Source organism: Chanodichthys erythropterus, chromosome 16 (assembly GCF_024489055.1).
Source record: "Chanodichthys erythropterus isolate Z2021 chromosome 16, ASM2448905v1, whole genome shotgun sequence".
Lineage (NCBI taxonomy): Eukaryota > Metazoa > Chordata > Actinopteri > Cypriniformes > Xenocyprididae > Chanodichthys > Chanodichthys erythropterus.
The window spans coordinates 36,900,202-36,917,865 of record NC_090236.1 but is presented as its reverse complement, the minus strand read 5'-3'; the positions used below and the strand labels follow the sequence as shown (position 1 = coordinate 36,917,865).

General features: G+C 38.0%; 2 protein-coding genes and 1 long non-coding RNA gene across 5 annotated transcripts; 2 read left to right on the top strand and 1 right to left on the bottom strand.

Annotated features, from left to right (window-relative positions):
* The first annotated feature begins 376 nt into the window (after positions 1 to 376).
* On the top strand, positions 377 to 5,853 carry LOC137002808 (mannose-binding protein A-like). Of its 2 annotated transcripts, XM_067362709.1 has the most exons (4): positions 377 to 703; positions 1,566 to 1,764; positions 1,851 to 1,928; positions 2,094 to 5,853. In XM_067362709.1, the coding sequence occupies exons 2-4, from the start codon at positions 1,566 to 1,568 to the stop codon at positions 2,570 to 2,572; spliced, it is 756 nt and encodes a 251-aa protein (XP_067218810.1). In that variant the 5' UTR covers positions 377 to 703; the 3' UTR covers positions 2,573 to 5,853. The 2 variants fall into 2 exon arrangements, with proteins under 2 accessions (XP_067218810.1, XP_067218809.1); XM_067362708.1 differs by lacking the exon at positions 377 to 703 and having other exon boundaries at positions 736 to 1,764.
* On the bottom strand, positions 1,850 to 7,134 carry LOC137002810 (uncharacterized). Its single transcript, XR_010891915.1, has 3 exons — positions 6,764 to 7,134; positions 5,860 to 6,008; positions 1,850 to 1,904 (listed from the first exon to the last, which is right to left on the bottom strand). It is a non-coding gene; the product is annotated as an uncharacterized lncRNA (long non-coding RNA).
* LOC137002806 (mannose-binding protein C-like) lies at positions 5,849 to 16,354 on the top strand. Of its 2 annotated transcripts, XM_067362706.1 has the most exons (4): positions 5,849 to 5,974; positions 12,891 to 13,089; positions 13,176 to 13,253; positions 15,107 to 16,354. In XM_067362706.1, exons 2-4 carry the CDS (start codon positions 12,891 to 12,893, stop codon positions 15,592 to 15,594), a joined length of 765 nt encoding a protein of 254 aa, XP_067218807.1. In that variant the 5' UTR covers positions 5,849 to 5,974; the 3' UTR covers positions 15,595 to 16,354. The 2 variants fall into 2 exon arrangements, with proteins under 2 accessions (XP_067218807.1, XP_067218808.1); XM_067362707.1 differs by lacking the exon at positions 13,176 to 13,253.
* Positions 16,355 to 17,664: the final 1,310 nt, after the last annotated feature.

The following is a 17,664-nucleotide window of genomic DNA, read 5'->3' as shown; positions in this document are numbered from 1 at the left end:
TCTCTTTAAAAATTCACATATTAGACTTCTAATTCGAGACCGGTGTTTTGTTTTGCTCTATCCTCTGCACTTTTGCATTCATCAATACGTCATGTGTCGGGTCAAAGTTCACTCTTCTGCCTGAACTAGACTCACATACGGCCAATGCTGGAAGTCAGATATTATAGTTTTATAAAGTTTTAAATATAGATAATTTTCTCACAAAAACCCATAGCTTTACTTCAGAAGGAATTAGCTGTGTGGATTATTTTCATGATTGATTTATGTACTTTTTTGGGCTTCAAAATCAAGAGCGCCATTCACAACCATTATTAAGCTTGGAAGAGCCAGAATATTTTTTTAATATAGCTCTGATTGTGTTTGATTGAAAGAAATTCGTATATACCTAGGATGGCTTGAGGGTGAGTAAATCATGGGATAATTTTCGTTTTTGGGTGAACTATTCCTTTAAATTCATTCATTTAGTATATAATTTTGAAGGAATAGTACAACAGGGTGTCCACATATGAGAGGTTGGGAGGGCCTAAAAGCACATTGCACATGCGCAGCATATCAGTTTTTCATAATATGAGATTGACAACAACAAACCCCTCAGATTTAAAGCAAGAAGACCTTCCTCTCTTCAATCAGTTGTGTGATTTTAGTCTTGCGGACTTGTTTGGCAACAGACGCTGGCTGTCATCTGGACTCCTCCATTAAACTGGTAAGTACCTGAATGTTATTTTAGCTGAGAACCACTGCAGTAAATTAATGAAAGAAATAAAAAACAGGATCAGTGAATCACAAAAGTGGCTTGAATTTATCCAGTAAAGAAACATTTTGAATGGATGGCAATAACACATAATGCTATTTTAATGTTTGTGCAATATCTTAACCTATGAAAACAGTTTTAGAAATTAGGTAATGATCATAAATAATTATTTAAAGTTATTGTGCATTGTATAATTATAACAGTGAATTAAATTAATTAAACCCAGAATTACAAACTGATTTTGTCTCAAAATCTCAAAAATTTTGCTAATGAAAAGACTTTGTATGGGAACTTGTGCCTGTCCTCCTAAGGAAATATTTCCTGTTTACCCCATACAAATCCTTTCCTCTATATTCTCAGGAGACCAATGAAAGTTTTTCTTATGTTTTTCTTATATGCAGCTGTTCAGCATAACTGCATAGAGGCTGTTGTGGTTCATCGATGTTTATAAACAACATTTTGTATCTTTATTATGTCACACAATTAAATATAGACTAATTTTCCTCAGAACTCAGAAAAATTATTAAACAATAGATAGAAAACCTGGAAAGTAATACCAAGACCCAAATACAATCCTAATACACATAACAGAAGATATATGATAATATACGCCTGTATTAGTGACACATTGTCTAATATATTTGATGAGTTATTACAAAGCAAATTGTAAAGAATATGCTATTAAAACTACTTAGAGCTTTTGTTTTTGTTTTATTTCTGTAAGTTTAAGGCAAGACACTGCAGGAAAAACTAAACAAATGTCATTTACAGTTGAGGAAAAGTTGTCTGATGTTTTCCCATTGTGTACCACCAGATGGCGCTACTAAAGCTGTTCCTCGGGGCTCTTCTGCTCCTTCAGTTTGTTCTGTTGGATGGAGCTGAACCTCAGAACCTGAACTGTCCTGCATATGGTGGCGTTCCCGGGACTCCTGGACACAACGGTCTGCCTGGCAGAGATGGGAGAGATGGTAAAGACGGAGCAATTGGACCCAAAGGAGAGAGGGGAGAGCCAGGTTTGTGTGTGTGAGAGAGAAAATGAATGAGTGGGTCAGTGAAAGAGATATGTGGTTATGTTTTCACACCCACTTTACTGTCTCAGGAGTGAATGTGCAGGGAACGCCGGGAAAAGCAGGACCGTCTGGCCCAGCTGGAGCTAAGGGTGAAAGGGGACCACCAGGTATTAAACATAAGTCATTTAGATATTTCAAATATTGAACCTCATATTGAAATTACTGTAGAGCTTCAGTGAGTGTCTTTTTAGTCCTGTAAATAACTTATATTTAACACCCAAGGAGATTTCAGCCCTGTACCTAGTTTCTAAGTTTAATTATTCTGTTTTCAGGCTTGTCTGGAAGTGAAAGTACAGCCGAATCCCTGAAATCTGAGATTCAGCATCTTAACGCCAAGATTGCTATGCTTGAGAAAGCTGCGAGTTTTAATACATTCAGAAAAGTTGGACAGAAATACTATGTCACTGATGGTATTGAGCTTACGTTTGATAATGGGATGCAGTACTGCAAGGACTTTGGAGGAGCAATAGTGTTGCCAACAACTGCCTTAGAAAACCAGGCGCTATTGAAAGTATTATTATCCAGTGGTTTAAGGGGTAAGAAGCCATTAATTAGAGCCACAGATAGAGAAACCGAGGGACAGTTTGTGGACACTGAGGGAAAACAATTGACTTTTACCAACTGGCATCCTGGTCAGCCTGATGATTATAAGGGAGCACAAGACTGTGGTACTATCATGGACTCTGGCCTTTGGGATGATGTCGGTTGTAATGGTCAATATCCCACCATATGTGAAATAATAATAAGTTAGAATTTACACTGTAAAATCAAACCTATAGAATCTACTCAATAAAACTGAGGTAACAATTTGCACTCAGTATGTTTGGGTAGATTTCATCCCATGTTTTGAATAAAAACTACATATACTGAACAGCTATGACACACTAAAAGATGTTGGGTAAAAAGTCTACTTGACATTTGTTAATACTTTTTTAATAGCTTCTGTAGCTTGCATAGCAAACATTTGCAATGAATGAGTCAATACTCGTCACCAGAGGTGTCAGGCCCCCTCGGATTTTTGATCCAGATTTATTTGAATGCAGCTTCTAAAAAAAAAATATATATATATATATATATATATATATTTACGTTTGATAATTAACCCTTTGAAGCATATGATCACATCGGTGTGATTAGAATGTTAAGTGCATCACGTGATCAACTGCTACATAGACGTATTTCTTGTATACAAACAATACTGGATGCGCTTGCATGCAGAACACAATATCCAGGGGGCGGGGTCTGGATCCAGCTCCTCCCACTTTACATATCCCTAAACCTACCAGTCTCCACCCCCTGGATCTGGATCCAACTCCTCCCACTTTACATATCCCTAAACCTACCAGTCTCCACCCCCTGGATCTAAACCTAACAGTCTCCACCCCCTGGATCGAAACCTACCTGTCTCCGCCCCCTGCATCTGGATCCAACTCCTCCCACTTTACATATCCCTAAACCTACCTGTCTCCGCCTCCTGGATCTGGATCCAGGTCCTCCCACTTTACATATCCCTAAACCTACCAGTCTCCACCCCCTGGATCTAAACCTACCTGTCTCCACCCCCTGGATCTGGATCCAACTCCTCCCACTTTACATATCCCTAAACCTACCAGTCTCCACCCCCTGGATCTGGATCCAACTCCTCCCACTTTACATATCCCTAAACATACCAGTCTCCGCCTCCTGGATCTAAACCAAACAGTCTCCACCCCCTGGATCTGGATCCAACTCCTCCCACTTTACATATCCCTAAACCTACCAGTCTCCACCCCCTGGATCTAAACCAAACAGTCTCCACCCCCTGGATCTAAACCTAACAGTCTCCACCCCCTGGATCGAAACCTACCTGTCTCCGCCCCCTGCATCTGGATCCAACTCCTCCCACTTTACATATCCCTAAACCTACCTGTCTCCGCCTCCTGGATCTGGATCCAGGTCCTCCCACTTTACATATCCCTAAACCTACCAGTCTCCACCCCCTGGATCTAAACCTACCTGTCTCCACCCCCTGGATCTGGATCCAACTCCTCCCACTTTACATATCCCTAAACCTACCAGTCTCCACCCCCTGGATCTGGATCCAACTCCTCCCACTTTACATATCCCTAAACATACCAGTCTCCGCCTCCTGGATCTAAACCAAACAGTCTCCACCCCCTGGATCTGGATCCAACTCCTCCCACTTTACATATCCCTAAACCTACCAGTCTCCACCCCCTGGATCTAAACCAAACAGTCTCCACCCCCTGGATCGAAACCTACTTGTCTCCGCCCCCTGGATCTGGATCCAACTCCTCCCACTTTACATATCCCTAAACCTACCTGTCTCCGCCTCCTGGATCTGGATCCAGGTCCTCCCACTTTACATATCCCTAAACCTACCAGTCTCCACCCCCTGGATCTAAACCTACCTGTCTCCACCCCCTGGATCTGGATCCAACTCCTCCCACTTTACATATCCCTAAACCTACCAGTCTCCACCCCCTGGATCTGGATCCAACTCCTCCCACTTTACATATCCCTAAACATACCAGTCTCCGCCTCCTGGATCTAAACCAAACAGTCTCCACCCCCTGGATCTGGATCCAACTCCTCCCACTTTACATATCCCTAAACCTACCAGTCTCCACCCCCTGGATCTAAACCAAACAGTCTCCACCCCCTGGATCGAAACCTACTTGTCTCCGCCCCCTGGATCTGGATCCAACTCCTCCCACTTTACATATCCCTAAACCTACCTGTCTCCGCCTCCTGGATCTGGATCCAGGTCCTCCCACTTTACATATCCCTAAACCTACCAGTCTCCACCCCCTGGATCTAAACCTACCTGTCTCCACCCCCTGGATCTGGATCCAACTCCTCCCACTTTACATATCCCTAAACCTACCAGTCTCCACCCCCTGGATCTGGATCCAACTCCTCCCACTTTACATATCCCTAAACATACCAGTCTCCGCCTCCTGGATCTAAACCAAACAGTCTCCACCCCCTGGATCTGGATCCAACTCCTCCCACTTTACATATCCCTAAACCTACCAGTCTCCACCCCCTGGATCTAAACCAAACAGTCTCCACCCCCTGGATCGAAACCTACTTGTCTCCGCCCCCTGGATCTGGATCCAACTCCTCCCACTTTACATATCCCTAAACCTACCTGTCTCCGCCTCCTGGATCTGGATCCAGATCCTCCCACTTTACATATCCCCCGTCTCCGCCCCCTGGATCTAAACATACCCATCTCCACCCCCTGGATCTAAACCTACCTGTCTCCACCCCCTGAATCTGGATCCAACTCCTCCCACTTTACATATCCCTAAACCTACCTGTCTCCACCCCCTGGATCTTGTGTGTTCTGCAGTGAGAGGCAATTTCAATCGTGTTTTGGTGAATTTCTTAGTTTTGAAGCTCGCCTGGGTGATTTGTGAGGTCAGAAACGATTGAATTTAACATTTTTAAGTAGATTGGGCACAATTAATTAGAAACAAATTGTGTTACTTTGTATAACTGAACTGAACAAGCAGCAAAAAAATCATTTTTACAGTATTAATAAATTTACAAATCTGTGATAGTAATATGCTATTAACAACTTCTGCCAGATGTACGGCCGTTACCAGAAGCCAGTTTTTATAGTTTATGTAAATTTGTAAATAAACCCATCGCTTTGCTTCAGAAGGCCTTTATTAACAGTTATTAGTTGTGTGGATTGCTTTTATGACGGATGGATGAACTTTTTTGGACTTCAAAATCAGGAGGAGTGCCATTCATTATTAAGCTTGGAAGAGCCAGGATATTTTTTGATTGTGTTTGATTGAAAGAAAGTCATATACACCTAGGATGGCTTGAGGGTGAGTAAATCATGGGATCATTTTCATTTTTGGGTGAACTAGAACTATCCCTTAAAATTCAATCATTTAACATATAATTTTGAAGGAATAGTACAACAGGATGTCCACATATGAGAGGTTGGGAGGGCCTAAAAGCACATTGCACATGCGCAGCATATCAGTTTTTCCTAATATGAGATTGACAACAACAAACCCCTCAGATTTAAAGCAAGAAGACCTTCCTCTCTTCAGTCAGTTGTGTGATTTTAGTCTTGCGGACTTGTTTGGCAACAGACGCTGGCTGTCATCTGGACTCCTCCATTAAACTGGTAAGTACCTGAATGTTATTTTAGCTGAGAACCACTGCAGTAAATTAATGAAAGAAATAAAAAACAGGAACAGTGAATCACAAAAGTGGCTTGAACTTATCCAGTAAAGAAACATTTTGAATGGATGGCAATAACACATAATGCTAAAATGGTAGGTGGATCGTGTTGTGAAGCAAGAAAATCCATGTCCAGGTACTCGCATAATTCGAAGGGTAAAAAGCCTTTATTATAAGACAGGGCAACATCTTAAAAAAAACAACGCATATTTTGTTTGTGAGTACCAGATGCGCCTCTGGATGATATATTTTCCTTGAACACATAATGCTATGTGTTAGTGCAATAATGCCTTTACCCATGTAGAAACATTTAGAAGTTAGGTAATGATCATAAATAAGTATTTAAAGTTACTGTGCATTGTATATTTAAAACAGTGCATTAAATGAATTTAAACCAAGAATTACAAACTGATGTTTTGTCTCAATATCTCAAAAATGTTGCTAATGAAAAGACTTTGTATGGGAACTTGTGTCTGTCTGCAAATAAAAAAGCAAATATTTCCAGTTTATCCCCCATACAAATCCTTTTCTCTATATTTTCACGAGACTAATGGAATTATTAATGAATGTTTCTCTTATATGTTCTTCAGCAGAACTGCATAGAGGCTGTTGTGTGTTTTACGGTGTGTCTTTTGATCCTAACATCTTATTAACCTTACTCTGTATTATTCTCAGGTTAGGTAAAGTAAGTCGAGTCTGGCCTAAATTATAAGCATTTTAAAGCATTACTTACAATTTGGTCAGAAGACTCCTCTGTGGTGTGTTCTTGTTCAAGGTCTTAAAACACTAAAGCTACAGCAGGCAGCAATTACATTTCTTTTAATTGGTTACTTTTCTTTTTGTAATAAAATGTAAAGGCAAATAACACTTCATCATTAAAGTATAAAATAGAATAATGACTCTTTGAATCAAAGGCGTAGTCAGCTCTGGGGGTACTGACGTATCCGTATCCGAAGAGGAAATCAACTCATCAGTCTTTTATACTCGTGTTGTTTATTACAGACATAGGTTATCTTCTTGATTGACGTAAGTTGTAACTTTTCCAAAGTTTCCCAGATCCTTCTCAAGGCCTCGCAGGTGCGAGCTGTCTGCCTTCTCATGTCCTTGAACTCCAGTAAACTCCTTCAGTTCTCTGTGTCCTTGAGCACACACATAGAACTGCACACACTTCTGAGTGCTAGCTTCCTCCTCATGGACAGGCACACACACATAACTAACAATAACTGTAATTAATTTAATTCACTGTTATATTTATACAATGCACAATAACTTTAAATACTTATTTATGATCATTACCTAATTTCTAAAAGTTTTTTCATGGGTTAAGATATTGTTGCACAAACATAAAATAGCATTATGTGTTATTGCGATCCATTCAAAATGTTTCTTTACTGGATAAGTTCAAGCCACTTTTGTGATTCACTGTTCCTAGAACATTCTTCCATATTCTTCACAGTAATTAACAGTTTTCAAAACTTCAGTTTCAGTATCACCAAATAAGTTTCATAATCTTAACTTTATTATGATTTTCTAAAATTACATTCTTACACAATTCAGTATATTTATATTGCTATAAATGTTCTTCTTAAACTTTGGCCTGTCTGACCAATGTAGTGTTTACTTTCTCTTTCCTTTTTCCAAAATTATTCCAGCTCTAACCAAATATATAAACTTTTCCTCAAAAGTTTCTAAAGGTTTCTAAAGTCCCTTTTTACCTTATAGAGTATAATCACCTTATTCAAGACTTCTATAAGGCACTTAGATAATATAGTAAATCTTCTATAATTAGTGCCTTCTTCTACTTATATATTTGTATCTGAACATTCTCCTCAAAACATCTCGTTTTAGTCTGTAATACTAATATCATTGAGGGTTTTTCTTCACCTATTTTCTATTGCTGAATTAATTATGCAATTTGATGCAAATATAAATATCCCATAATTTTCAAATATTAAAGCACAAAATTTTACATAATTTGAGAATTTCTCTTTGGAGTATAAAGTCTGCTGTTACCTGTTTTAAAACAGTTTGGTATTCCTTATTTTAAAGGACCATTTAATTTCAATGCATTAGGTAACATTCATGTTTTCTTCAGTGACAATATTTTTTATAACTTGCATTTTCTGCCAAATAAAATATTCTTTCTTTATGTAAAATTAAATATATTTTTCCACTTTCTGTATTTCAAACTTGTAGATTTTTCAACAGTAACATTCTTATTTTCCTTCTCACATTGGCTATATTTTTCCAGTGTCGTAGGTTCATATGCAACAGAGATATATATCTGTTCTTTATGACAGATATTATTATTGCTATTGCTATTATCTTCCCAAAAGCTTTGGTCCACTACAATCAATTGTACAGTAAAATCAACTAAAGACCAAATTCCTGCTACATTTATAGTTATTTAAACCATTAATAATTATTACTTTATCCAAAAAAAAAAAAAAAAAAATGGTTCATATTGGCTGGATTTTTCTACATGTCAGCATTATTCTTCCCTTATGCTCTTTTTGATCTTTATTTACTTTCGTTGTTTTTGACAAGTAATATTCAACTCCATCCACCTCAGAACCTTTGAATAATTTACTGTTCTGTTAATCTTGTGCCAGCTCTTTTCTCATGGCACAGGTAAGAACTTGAGGTTCTGAGGTGGTGTTCCTGTTCACTATTACCTTTAAAACCATGCAGAAATACCCAGCTGTGTGTCTTACAGACATTCATCACATTTTATTCCACAGTAACCCGGACCATAAGCAGTCGGCATCCATGTGCTCACCTAGTCTCTGGGTCATTATTACTTTCAGGATAACTCATCCTACATTCCTGGCAGACACACACAAGGCTTGTTTTTTTCCTCCATGGGTCCTTCCAAAACCTTTTCAGCAGTTTTTAGGCATTATCAGTGGTTTAACCTTTACTGAACCCTGGTTGTACTTTTAACTGAATCACAGTAAATACTGTTTATTCTAATAACTTCCAACACGTTTTTGCATCTTATTTATTTATTTAGCATTTATTTATTTTTACAGGATTTATTAACCTACCTCTCTGTATCTACAATTTCTGTTCAATGTTTGTTGACAATCTGCTTTTCATTTTATCATTTAATCTCAATATCTCTCTGACTAGTTATCTCTAACTTTAGAAGCTTTTCTTTATCTTATTCATAATTATATCATTAAACGTCTTCAGTCACCTTGTTTTTCTAGCAAGGATCAAATTCCATTTATATCAGAGGAAATTTTCTAATAATTCTACAATTGCTTTGTCAACTATCCTAACTTTTTATTATTCTTGTATTATAAATAATAGCTGCAAAATTAAAAAAAAAAAAAAAAAAAAAAAAACTTTAATTACATCATACTTTATTCAAATTAATTTCAGTTAATCAATATTAAACTTTTTCTTTGTTTTCCTAAATATCCTACTACTAATTTGTGGTCAGCCTTAAGCAGTCTCTGTCTCTTCTACTGAATTAATGCTTTTATGTTTGTACATTTTTCAAAACTCTGTCTCTTCCGGCTGCTTCTGTTAGGGGTCATCACAGTGGATAATCCACATATCTATTTGGCACAACGAATTCCCATCCTGGTACAACCCAGCACTGACTCACTCATGCAACCCCAGTGGCTGACAATCTAAAAATCCACTATGTAACCGACTTAATTAATGATTAAAATATATTTTTCCTTGTTGTCTGTAACCTCCATATTTGACTTTTGATTAACTCTGTCATATATTATTGTTATATATGTCTGTCCTCATTTAGGAATACGTATGTTTTTATCTATCAAACTTTGAACATCAAACTCTCACTTAGGTGTCAAATTTGGTCATATATCTTTTGTATATTATTACGTTCTGTTTCTCTAAGTACTGCTTCTCTTTAATTCAAGCTAGCTTAGAGTTTTTTTATTGCCACAGATATTACTGTATTTTCTTTAGAATTTTCTGGTTGGGTTAAGAGGTTTTTCCTCCCTTTTTTTTTTTTTTTTCTAAATCAGAAATCAGCAAGTCCAGTTTATTTATCTTTAATTTTGGCATAAAAATCTATTTTTTCCATTAAAGATCTTTTTACACTTTTATTGTCTGTTGCTGGGATGTTTGGTAAAATTCTTATACTCCCTTGACACTCCCGTGAGCGCTGTGTTCTGAGCTGTGCCAGGAACTAACTCTCTTATCTTGGCTCGTTTCTTCCGCTTCAAAATGAATCCCAACATAACATATCTATTTTTTTATTGTATTGTATTGTAAGCAATGCCTAATATTTAAAGGTGCCCTATAACTTTTTTTTTTTAAAGACGTAATATAAGTGTAATGTGTCCCCTGAATGTGTCTGTGAAGTTTCAGCTCAAAATACCCCATAGATTTTTTTTAATTCATTTTTTTAACTGCCTATTTTGGGGCATCATTATAAATGAGCCGATTCAGGGTGTGTGGCCCTTTAATTGCTCGTGCTCTCCGCCCACGGAGCTCGCGCTTGCCTTAAACAACATAAAAAAAGTTCACACAGCTAATATAACCCTCAAAATGGATCTTTACAAAGTGTTCGTCATGCAGCATGTCTAATCGCGTAAGTACAGTGTTTATTTGGATGTTTACATTTGATTCTGAATGAGTTTGATAGTGCTCCGTGGCTAACGGCTAACATTACACACTGTTGGAGAGATTTATAAAGAATGAAGTTGTGTTTATGAATTATACAGACTGCAAATGTTTAAAAATGAAAATAGTGACGGCTCTTGTCTCCGTGAATACCGTAAGAAACGATGGTAACTTTAACCACATTTAACAGTACATTAGCAACATGCTAACGAAACATTTAGAAAGACAATTTACAAATATCACTAAAAATATCATGATATCATGGATCATGTCAGTTATTATTGCTCCATCTGCCATTTTTCGCTATTGTTCTTGCTTGCTTACCTAGTCTGATGATTCAGCTGTGCACAGATCCAGACGTTAATACTGGCTGCCCTTGTGTAATGCCTTTCATAATGTTGGGAACATGAGCTGGCATATGCAAATATTGGGGTCATACATATTAATGATCCCGACTGTTACGTAACAGTCTGTGTTATGTTGAGATTCGCCTGTTCTTCGGAGGTCTTTTAAACCAATGAGATTTATATAAGAAGGAGGAAACAATGGAGTTTGAGACTCACTGTATGTCATTTCCATGTACTGAACTCTTGTTATTCAACTATGCCAAGGTAAATTCAATTTTTGAATCAAGGGCACCTTTAATACATTGGCCAAATGTGTAGCAACAGATATCCAAAATCTAAACAAGGAGGCAATTGCATTTCCTTGATATAATACAACAAGTGATTCATTGATGTTCATTAACAACATTTTGTATCTTTATCATGCCACACAAATAAAATATAGACTAATTTTCCTCAGATCTCAGAAAAAAAATTATTAAACTATAGATAGAAACTTGGAAAGCAATACCAAGACCCAAACACAATCCTAATAAACATAACACAAGATATACACCGATTAGGCATAACATTATGACCACCTTTTGCTGCCAAAACAGCCCTGACCTGTCAAGGCATGGACTCCACTAGACCCCTGAAGGTGTGCTGTGGTATCTGCACCAAGATGTCAGCAGCAGATCCTTTAAGTCCTGTAAGTTGCGAGGCAGAGCCTCCATGGATCAGACTTGTTTGTTCAGTACATCCCACAGATGCTCGATTGGATTGAGATCTGGGGGATTTGGAGGCCAAGTCAACACCTCAAACTCGTTGTTGTGCTCCTCAAACCATTCCTGAACCATTTTTGCTTTGTGTCAGGAGCATTATCCTGCTGAAAGAGGCCACAGCCACCAGGGAATACCGTTTCCATTAAAGGGTGTACATGTTTCTGCAGCAATGCTTAGGTAGGTGGTACGTGTCAAAGTAACATCCACATGGATGGCAGGACCCAAGGTTTCCCAGCAGAACATTGCCCAAAGCATCACACTTGCCTTCTTCCCATAGTGCATCCTGGTGCCATGTGTTCCCCAGGTAAGAGATGCACACGTGCCCGGACATCCACGTGATGTAAAAGAAAACGTGGTTCATCAGACCAGGCCACCTTCTTCCATTGCTCCATGGTCCAGTTCTGATGCTCACTGTTGGCTCTTTCGGAGGTGGACAGGGGTCAGCATGGGCACCCTGACTGGTCTGCAGCTATGCAGCTCCATACGCAACAAACTGATGCACTGTGTATTCTGACACCTTTCTATCAGAACCAGCATTAACTTCTTGAGCAGTTTGAGCTACAGTAGCTCCTCTGTTGGATCAGACCACACGAGCATCAATGAGTCTTGGTTGACAATGACCCTGTCGCCGGTTCCTCCCTTGGAGCACTTTTTATAGATACTGACCACTGTAGACCGGGAACACCCCACAAGAGCTGCAGTTTTGGAGATGCTCTGCCCAGTCATCTAGCCATCACAATTTGGCCCTTGTCAAACTCGCTGAAATCCTTACGCTTGCCCATTTTGCCTGCTTCTAAAACATCAACTTTGAGGACGAAACGTTCACTTGCTGCCTAATATATCCCACACACTAACATGATGAAGAGATGATCAGTGTTATTCACTTCAGTGTCAGTGGTCACAATGTTATGTCTGATCGATGTATAATAATATACGCCTGTATTAGTGACACATTGTCTAACATATTTGATGAGTTACTACAAAACAAATTGTAAAGAATATGCTATTAAAACTACTTAGAGCTTTTGTTTTGTTTTTGTTTTATTTCTGTAAGTTTAAGGCAAGACACTACAGGCAAAACTAATCAAATGTCATTTACAGTTGAGGAAAAGTTGTCTGATGTTTTCCCATTGTGTACCACCAGATGGCGCTACTAAAGCTGTTCCTCGGGGCTCTTCTGCTCCTTCAGTTTGTTCTGTTGGATGGAGCTGAACCTCAGAACCTGAACTGTCCTGCATATGGTGGCGTTCCCGGGACTCCTGGACACAACGGTCTGCCTGGTAGAGATGGGAGAGATGGTAAAGATGGAGCAATTGGACCCAAAGGAGAGAAGGGAGAGCCAGGTTTGTGTGTGTGAGAGAGAAAATGAATGAGTGGGTCAGTGAAAGAGAGATGTGGTTATGTTTTCACACCCACTTTACTGTCTCAGGAGTGAATGTGCTGGGAACGCCGGGTAAAGCAGGACCGTCTGGCCCAGCTGGAGCTAAGGGTGAAAGGGGACCACCAGGTATTAAACATAAATCATTTAGATATTTAAAAACTCCTCATGTTTAAATTACTGTAGAGCTTCAGTGAGTGTGGAAATGTTGATTTTTATACCTCAGAAAAGTATTTTTTGTCCTGTAAATAATTTATTTTTTAACACCCCAGGAGATTTCACCCCTTTACCTAATTAGGGGTTCAAGCACGTAGCTCTGAAACCCTAATGTAATTAAGATTTTTAGTATTATTATTATTCTGCCTTAAAACTGATCATGCAGACCAAACCGTAAGGCCTAAAGACATGAAACTGGTAGATGGTAGTAGTCTTGCCCGCTACTAGTGATCAAAAATGCAAAACTGCTCATAACTCCCAAACTGTTTGTCGTAGACTTGAGTGTCTTATACTATTGGATTCCTTGGCCCAAGACCAACAAAATCTATATCTTATTTCCGCCATTAAAAATTTTCTGCCGTTTTGAATTTTCCAAAAAAATCTACTTTTTCGAACTCCTCATAGGCAGTTTGTCCTATTCACTTGAAACTTGACATGCATCATCTAGAGACCCTCATGGCACACTTGCTAAGGGATGCCAAAATGTTCAAAGTAGGCAAGGCAACGTTCACTAAAATGGCTGTAACTCTTTAACAGAATGAGATATTTTCACCAAACTTGTAATATTTATTTACAAGCTTATTTTGTGGCCACACAAAAAATATCTGCAGTGATTCACCACTTGGTGGTGCTATAATATGAAAAAAAATTATAAAACAGCAACTGCAACTGCAACTTTTAGTCCGATTGACTTTGTCTGAGTTGCCTTGATGATTTATCACAACATTCATGTATCTCAAAAAACACTTTTACGAACTCCTCATAGGCCATTTGTGCTATGTTCAAAACTTGACATGCATAATCTAGAAACACTCATGGCAAAAAGTTATCAAAAGAATTTCGACTGGCGAGTCAGGTTCGCAACAGAACGCCGAAACATTTGAAGTAGCAGTTGCCTTTTACTAAAATGGTTGTATCTCTTGATCGCAATGAGATTTTTTCACCAAACCTGGTACACGCGTGTACAAAGTCAGCCTGGGGTCAAAATAAAAAAAATGTAGTGTTTGGCCACTTGGTGGCACTGTAATAGAAAAAAAAAACATGTAAACCACTACATCTACACAACAGTTTATCTGATTGACTTGAAAATTGGCATGCACTGTCCTTGTCCGAGTTGTCATGATGGTAAAGCAGTTGTCCACTTGGTAGCGCTATAACAAGAAAAAAACACAAAAATGGCTATATAACTATGCAACTGTTAGTCCAATTGAGTTAAAAATTGGCATGCGGTGTCTTGGTCGAAGGTGCCATGAATGTCTATGAGGACCTTCGCGTCTCTCAAAAAACATGGCTGCCATTGGCCTATGAAATTTAAGAACCTGTTTGACCAGGTTACCGGAGGCCGATCAAAACGAAACTTGGTGGGCCTGTTTGACTCTTGACTCTAGCGGTCTGTGTGAAGTATGAAAGAAATCAGCCACCAGGTGGTGCTATATCATAGGTTGAATCTCATTCTCTATAACTTTGCCTTAAGGTCCTAGGTATTTCACTCAACCTCAAAACCACTGTAAACCTCTATAATTCTCTAGATTTTTTAGGTCAATAAATATCAAAAACTGTTGAACTTTACCATTTGAATAGCCATAACAGGATCATTAAGAAAATGGTCATCTCCATATTATATACCTAAAAGCCTATAAATCCTAAATGCTTTTATGTCGACCTAGACCCTAACACCATGGATGGCATAAAGATCTTAATACGCTTGAACCTCATTAATTGCTGCTAGCAGCTATATTTTCTAAGTGTAATTATTCTGTTTTCAGGCTTGCCTGGAAGTGAAAGTACGTCTGAATCCCTGAAATCTGAGATCCAGCATCTTAACACCAAGATTGCTATGCTTGAAAAAGCTGCGAGTTTTAATACATTCAGAAAAGTTGGACAGAAATACTATGTCACTGATGGTATTGAGCTTACGTTTGATAATGGGATGCAGTACTGCAAGGACTTTGGAGGAGCAATGGTTTTGCCAACAACTACTTTAGAAAACCAGGCGCTACTGAAATTATCAGTATCCAGTGGTTTAAGTAGTAAGAGGCCATTTATTAGAATCACAGATAGAGAAACCGAGGGACAGTTTGTGGACACTGAGGGAAAGCAATTGACTTTTACCAACTGGCTTAATGGTCAGCCTGATGATTATAAGGGACTACAAGATTGTGGTATTATCCCACAATCTGGCCTTTGGGATGATGCCAACTGTGATAATCCACATCCCATCATATGTGAAATAGAGACAGAATTTACACTGTAAAAACAAACCTATAGAAGCTACTCAAAAAATTGAGGTAACAAGTAAAAAGTCTACCTGGCATAATACATTACAACTTATAAAAAATGAGTAATATGAACTTGATTATTCACTTTTATAATAGCTTCTGTAGCTTGCATAGCAAACATTTGCAATGAATAAGTTGTCACCAGAGTACGGTGTCCATTTTAGGACATTCTCAAACCTCAGTCAATATTATGATAATATAATATTATGTGAATTTCTTGCTCACAGACTGGACGATTTGTGAGGTCAGAAACCATTGAATTTTACATATACTCTAAAAAATGCTGGGTTAAATATGGATTGGGTTGTTTTCACTCAGCCATTTTTTTTTTCAACCAATTTTGGATTTTTTTTTTTTAGCCAGCAATATAGTAATGTAGTAAAAGGCATGTTTTTGCTCACCCCCAAATAGGGGCAAATTTGTGGGGTATTTTAAGCTGAAACTTGTCCAGACCAGAGACCTATATTACATCATGTGAAATAGGTGCCCTTTAACCCAACCTGCTGGGTTTGTCCATATTTAACCCAACTTGGGTTGTTTTTAACCCAGCATTTTTTAGAGTGTAGGCTATTTAAGTAGTTTGGGCACAATTAATGTCAAAACAAAATTGTGTAACTTTGTGTAACATTTTTTAATTAAGTACTGAACAAGCAGCAAAAATCATTTTTACAATATTAAGAAATATACAAATCTGTGATACTAATGCTAGATTAACGATGTCCTATGCACACAGAATGCACATTACATATGAAACAATATTATGAAATGATGAATATAAATAATTTTGTTTCAGATTAATGAATAAAATATTTCTCATGATTATTTGTCATGTGTCTTTCTCTCTTATATTTCATTGCAAATCTGACATTGTGTGACTAACAGAACTTCAAATAACAAACTAATGTGTGTTTTATGCCCTGCACAAATATGTGTTGTGAACACCAGAGCTGATTTGTTGACAAGATTTGTATGTGCACATAAAGCCGTTCATATCATTATAGACACTGTCTGTAAGGTGTTTTTTTAGTTTGGGAAAATAACAAACTATAAAATCCTGTCTTCGGGCATATCGCCGTCCATAGCGTTTAATAAACAGATCTGCATGCGTCTTGTGGAAGAACATTGTACCGGAACTACTTTATGTCTATGACGAGTCACGCAGATAGGCTACTGTGCTACTCCGCAGCGGTACAACCCGAACCAGTCGAAAATAGTCCAAATATAAACACTTATTATAGGTGTAATGTAGTGATTCAGGATAAGACAAAAACACGGTTTAGAAAATAAATGGATTCATGATGTACTCGCTCATTATATAATTTTTGTAAATTCTGAACACAAAATAAGTTACGGACAGCAGCTTTAATTAGGGGAGAGCGGGGTAAGTTGTCACACTTTTCACACTGTCTAACATCTACTGAGCACCATACATCACAATGGTATACATGTCATACCAAATGAAAGAAGGAAGTCTTGGGCACATATGTTGTATTCATTACATTTTCATATCTTATCTCATTACGGAGTTGTAAACTATCGAATAGAGAATGTGCACTTGTGACAATTTGCCCCATTGGCGGGCAAGTTGTCACACTAGATTATTTAAAAATAAGAACACAACTTCTTGATTGTTATTATTTTAATTTTTAAATTCAAACCAGAACTGGAAATATAAACAATCATGCCTAGAGAATTTGGAAAACAATTATTTCAATCCAAACAATACACATTTCAATCAAAAACACATGAAGTGGCAAGACCACTTTACTTTTAACTTTAAACTCTTGCACATAGATCCATGATAACTGAATGTAATACTGCAGATAATTCGCTTAACTTAACATGTTTAATCTCTGAACATAACTGACTTATCATGTTGAACCTCTTTTTTGAGCATGTTCTCTGTGTTTATTTACTGCGGTCAAGCCAGCCGCCACCCAGAAATGAGCGGTCAATCTAGCCGCCCCTATATTTCGCGGTCCGCGCATACACTTGGTATTACGGTAAGACTGTCTGTGAACCGATCTGAACGTGATTTCACATTC

Bases quoted from the DNA above. Each gene is read 5' to 3' on its own strand.
- LOC137002808 (XM_067362709.1), top strand. From the start codon at position 1,566: ATGGCGCTACTAAAGCTGTTCCTCGGGGCTCTTCTGCTCCTTCAGTTT. The intron at 1,765-1,850 runs GTTTGTGTGTGT...TTACTGTCTCAG, and splicing joins AGGAGAGAGGGGAGAGCCAG to GAGTGAATGTGCAGGGAACG. The intron at 1,929-2,093 runs GTATTAAACATA...TTCTGTTTTCAG, and splicing joins GGGTGAAAGGGGACCACCAG to GCTTGTCTGGAAGTGAAAGT.
- LOC137002806 (XM_067362706.1), top strand. From the start codon at position 12,891: ATGGCGCTACTAAAGCTGTTCCTCGGGGCTCTTCTGCTCCTTCAGTTT. The intron at 13,090-13,175 runs GTTTGTGTGTGT...TTACTGTCTCAG, and splicing joins AGGAGAGAAGGGAGAGCCAG to GAGTGAATGTGCTGGGAACG. The intron at 13,254-15,106 runs GTATTAAACATA...TTCTGTTTTCAG, and splicing joins GGGTGAAAGGGGACCACCAG to GCTTGCCTGGAAGTGAAAGT.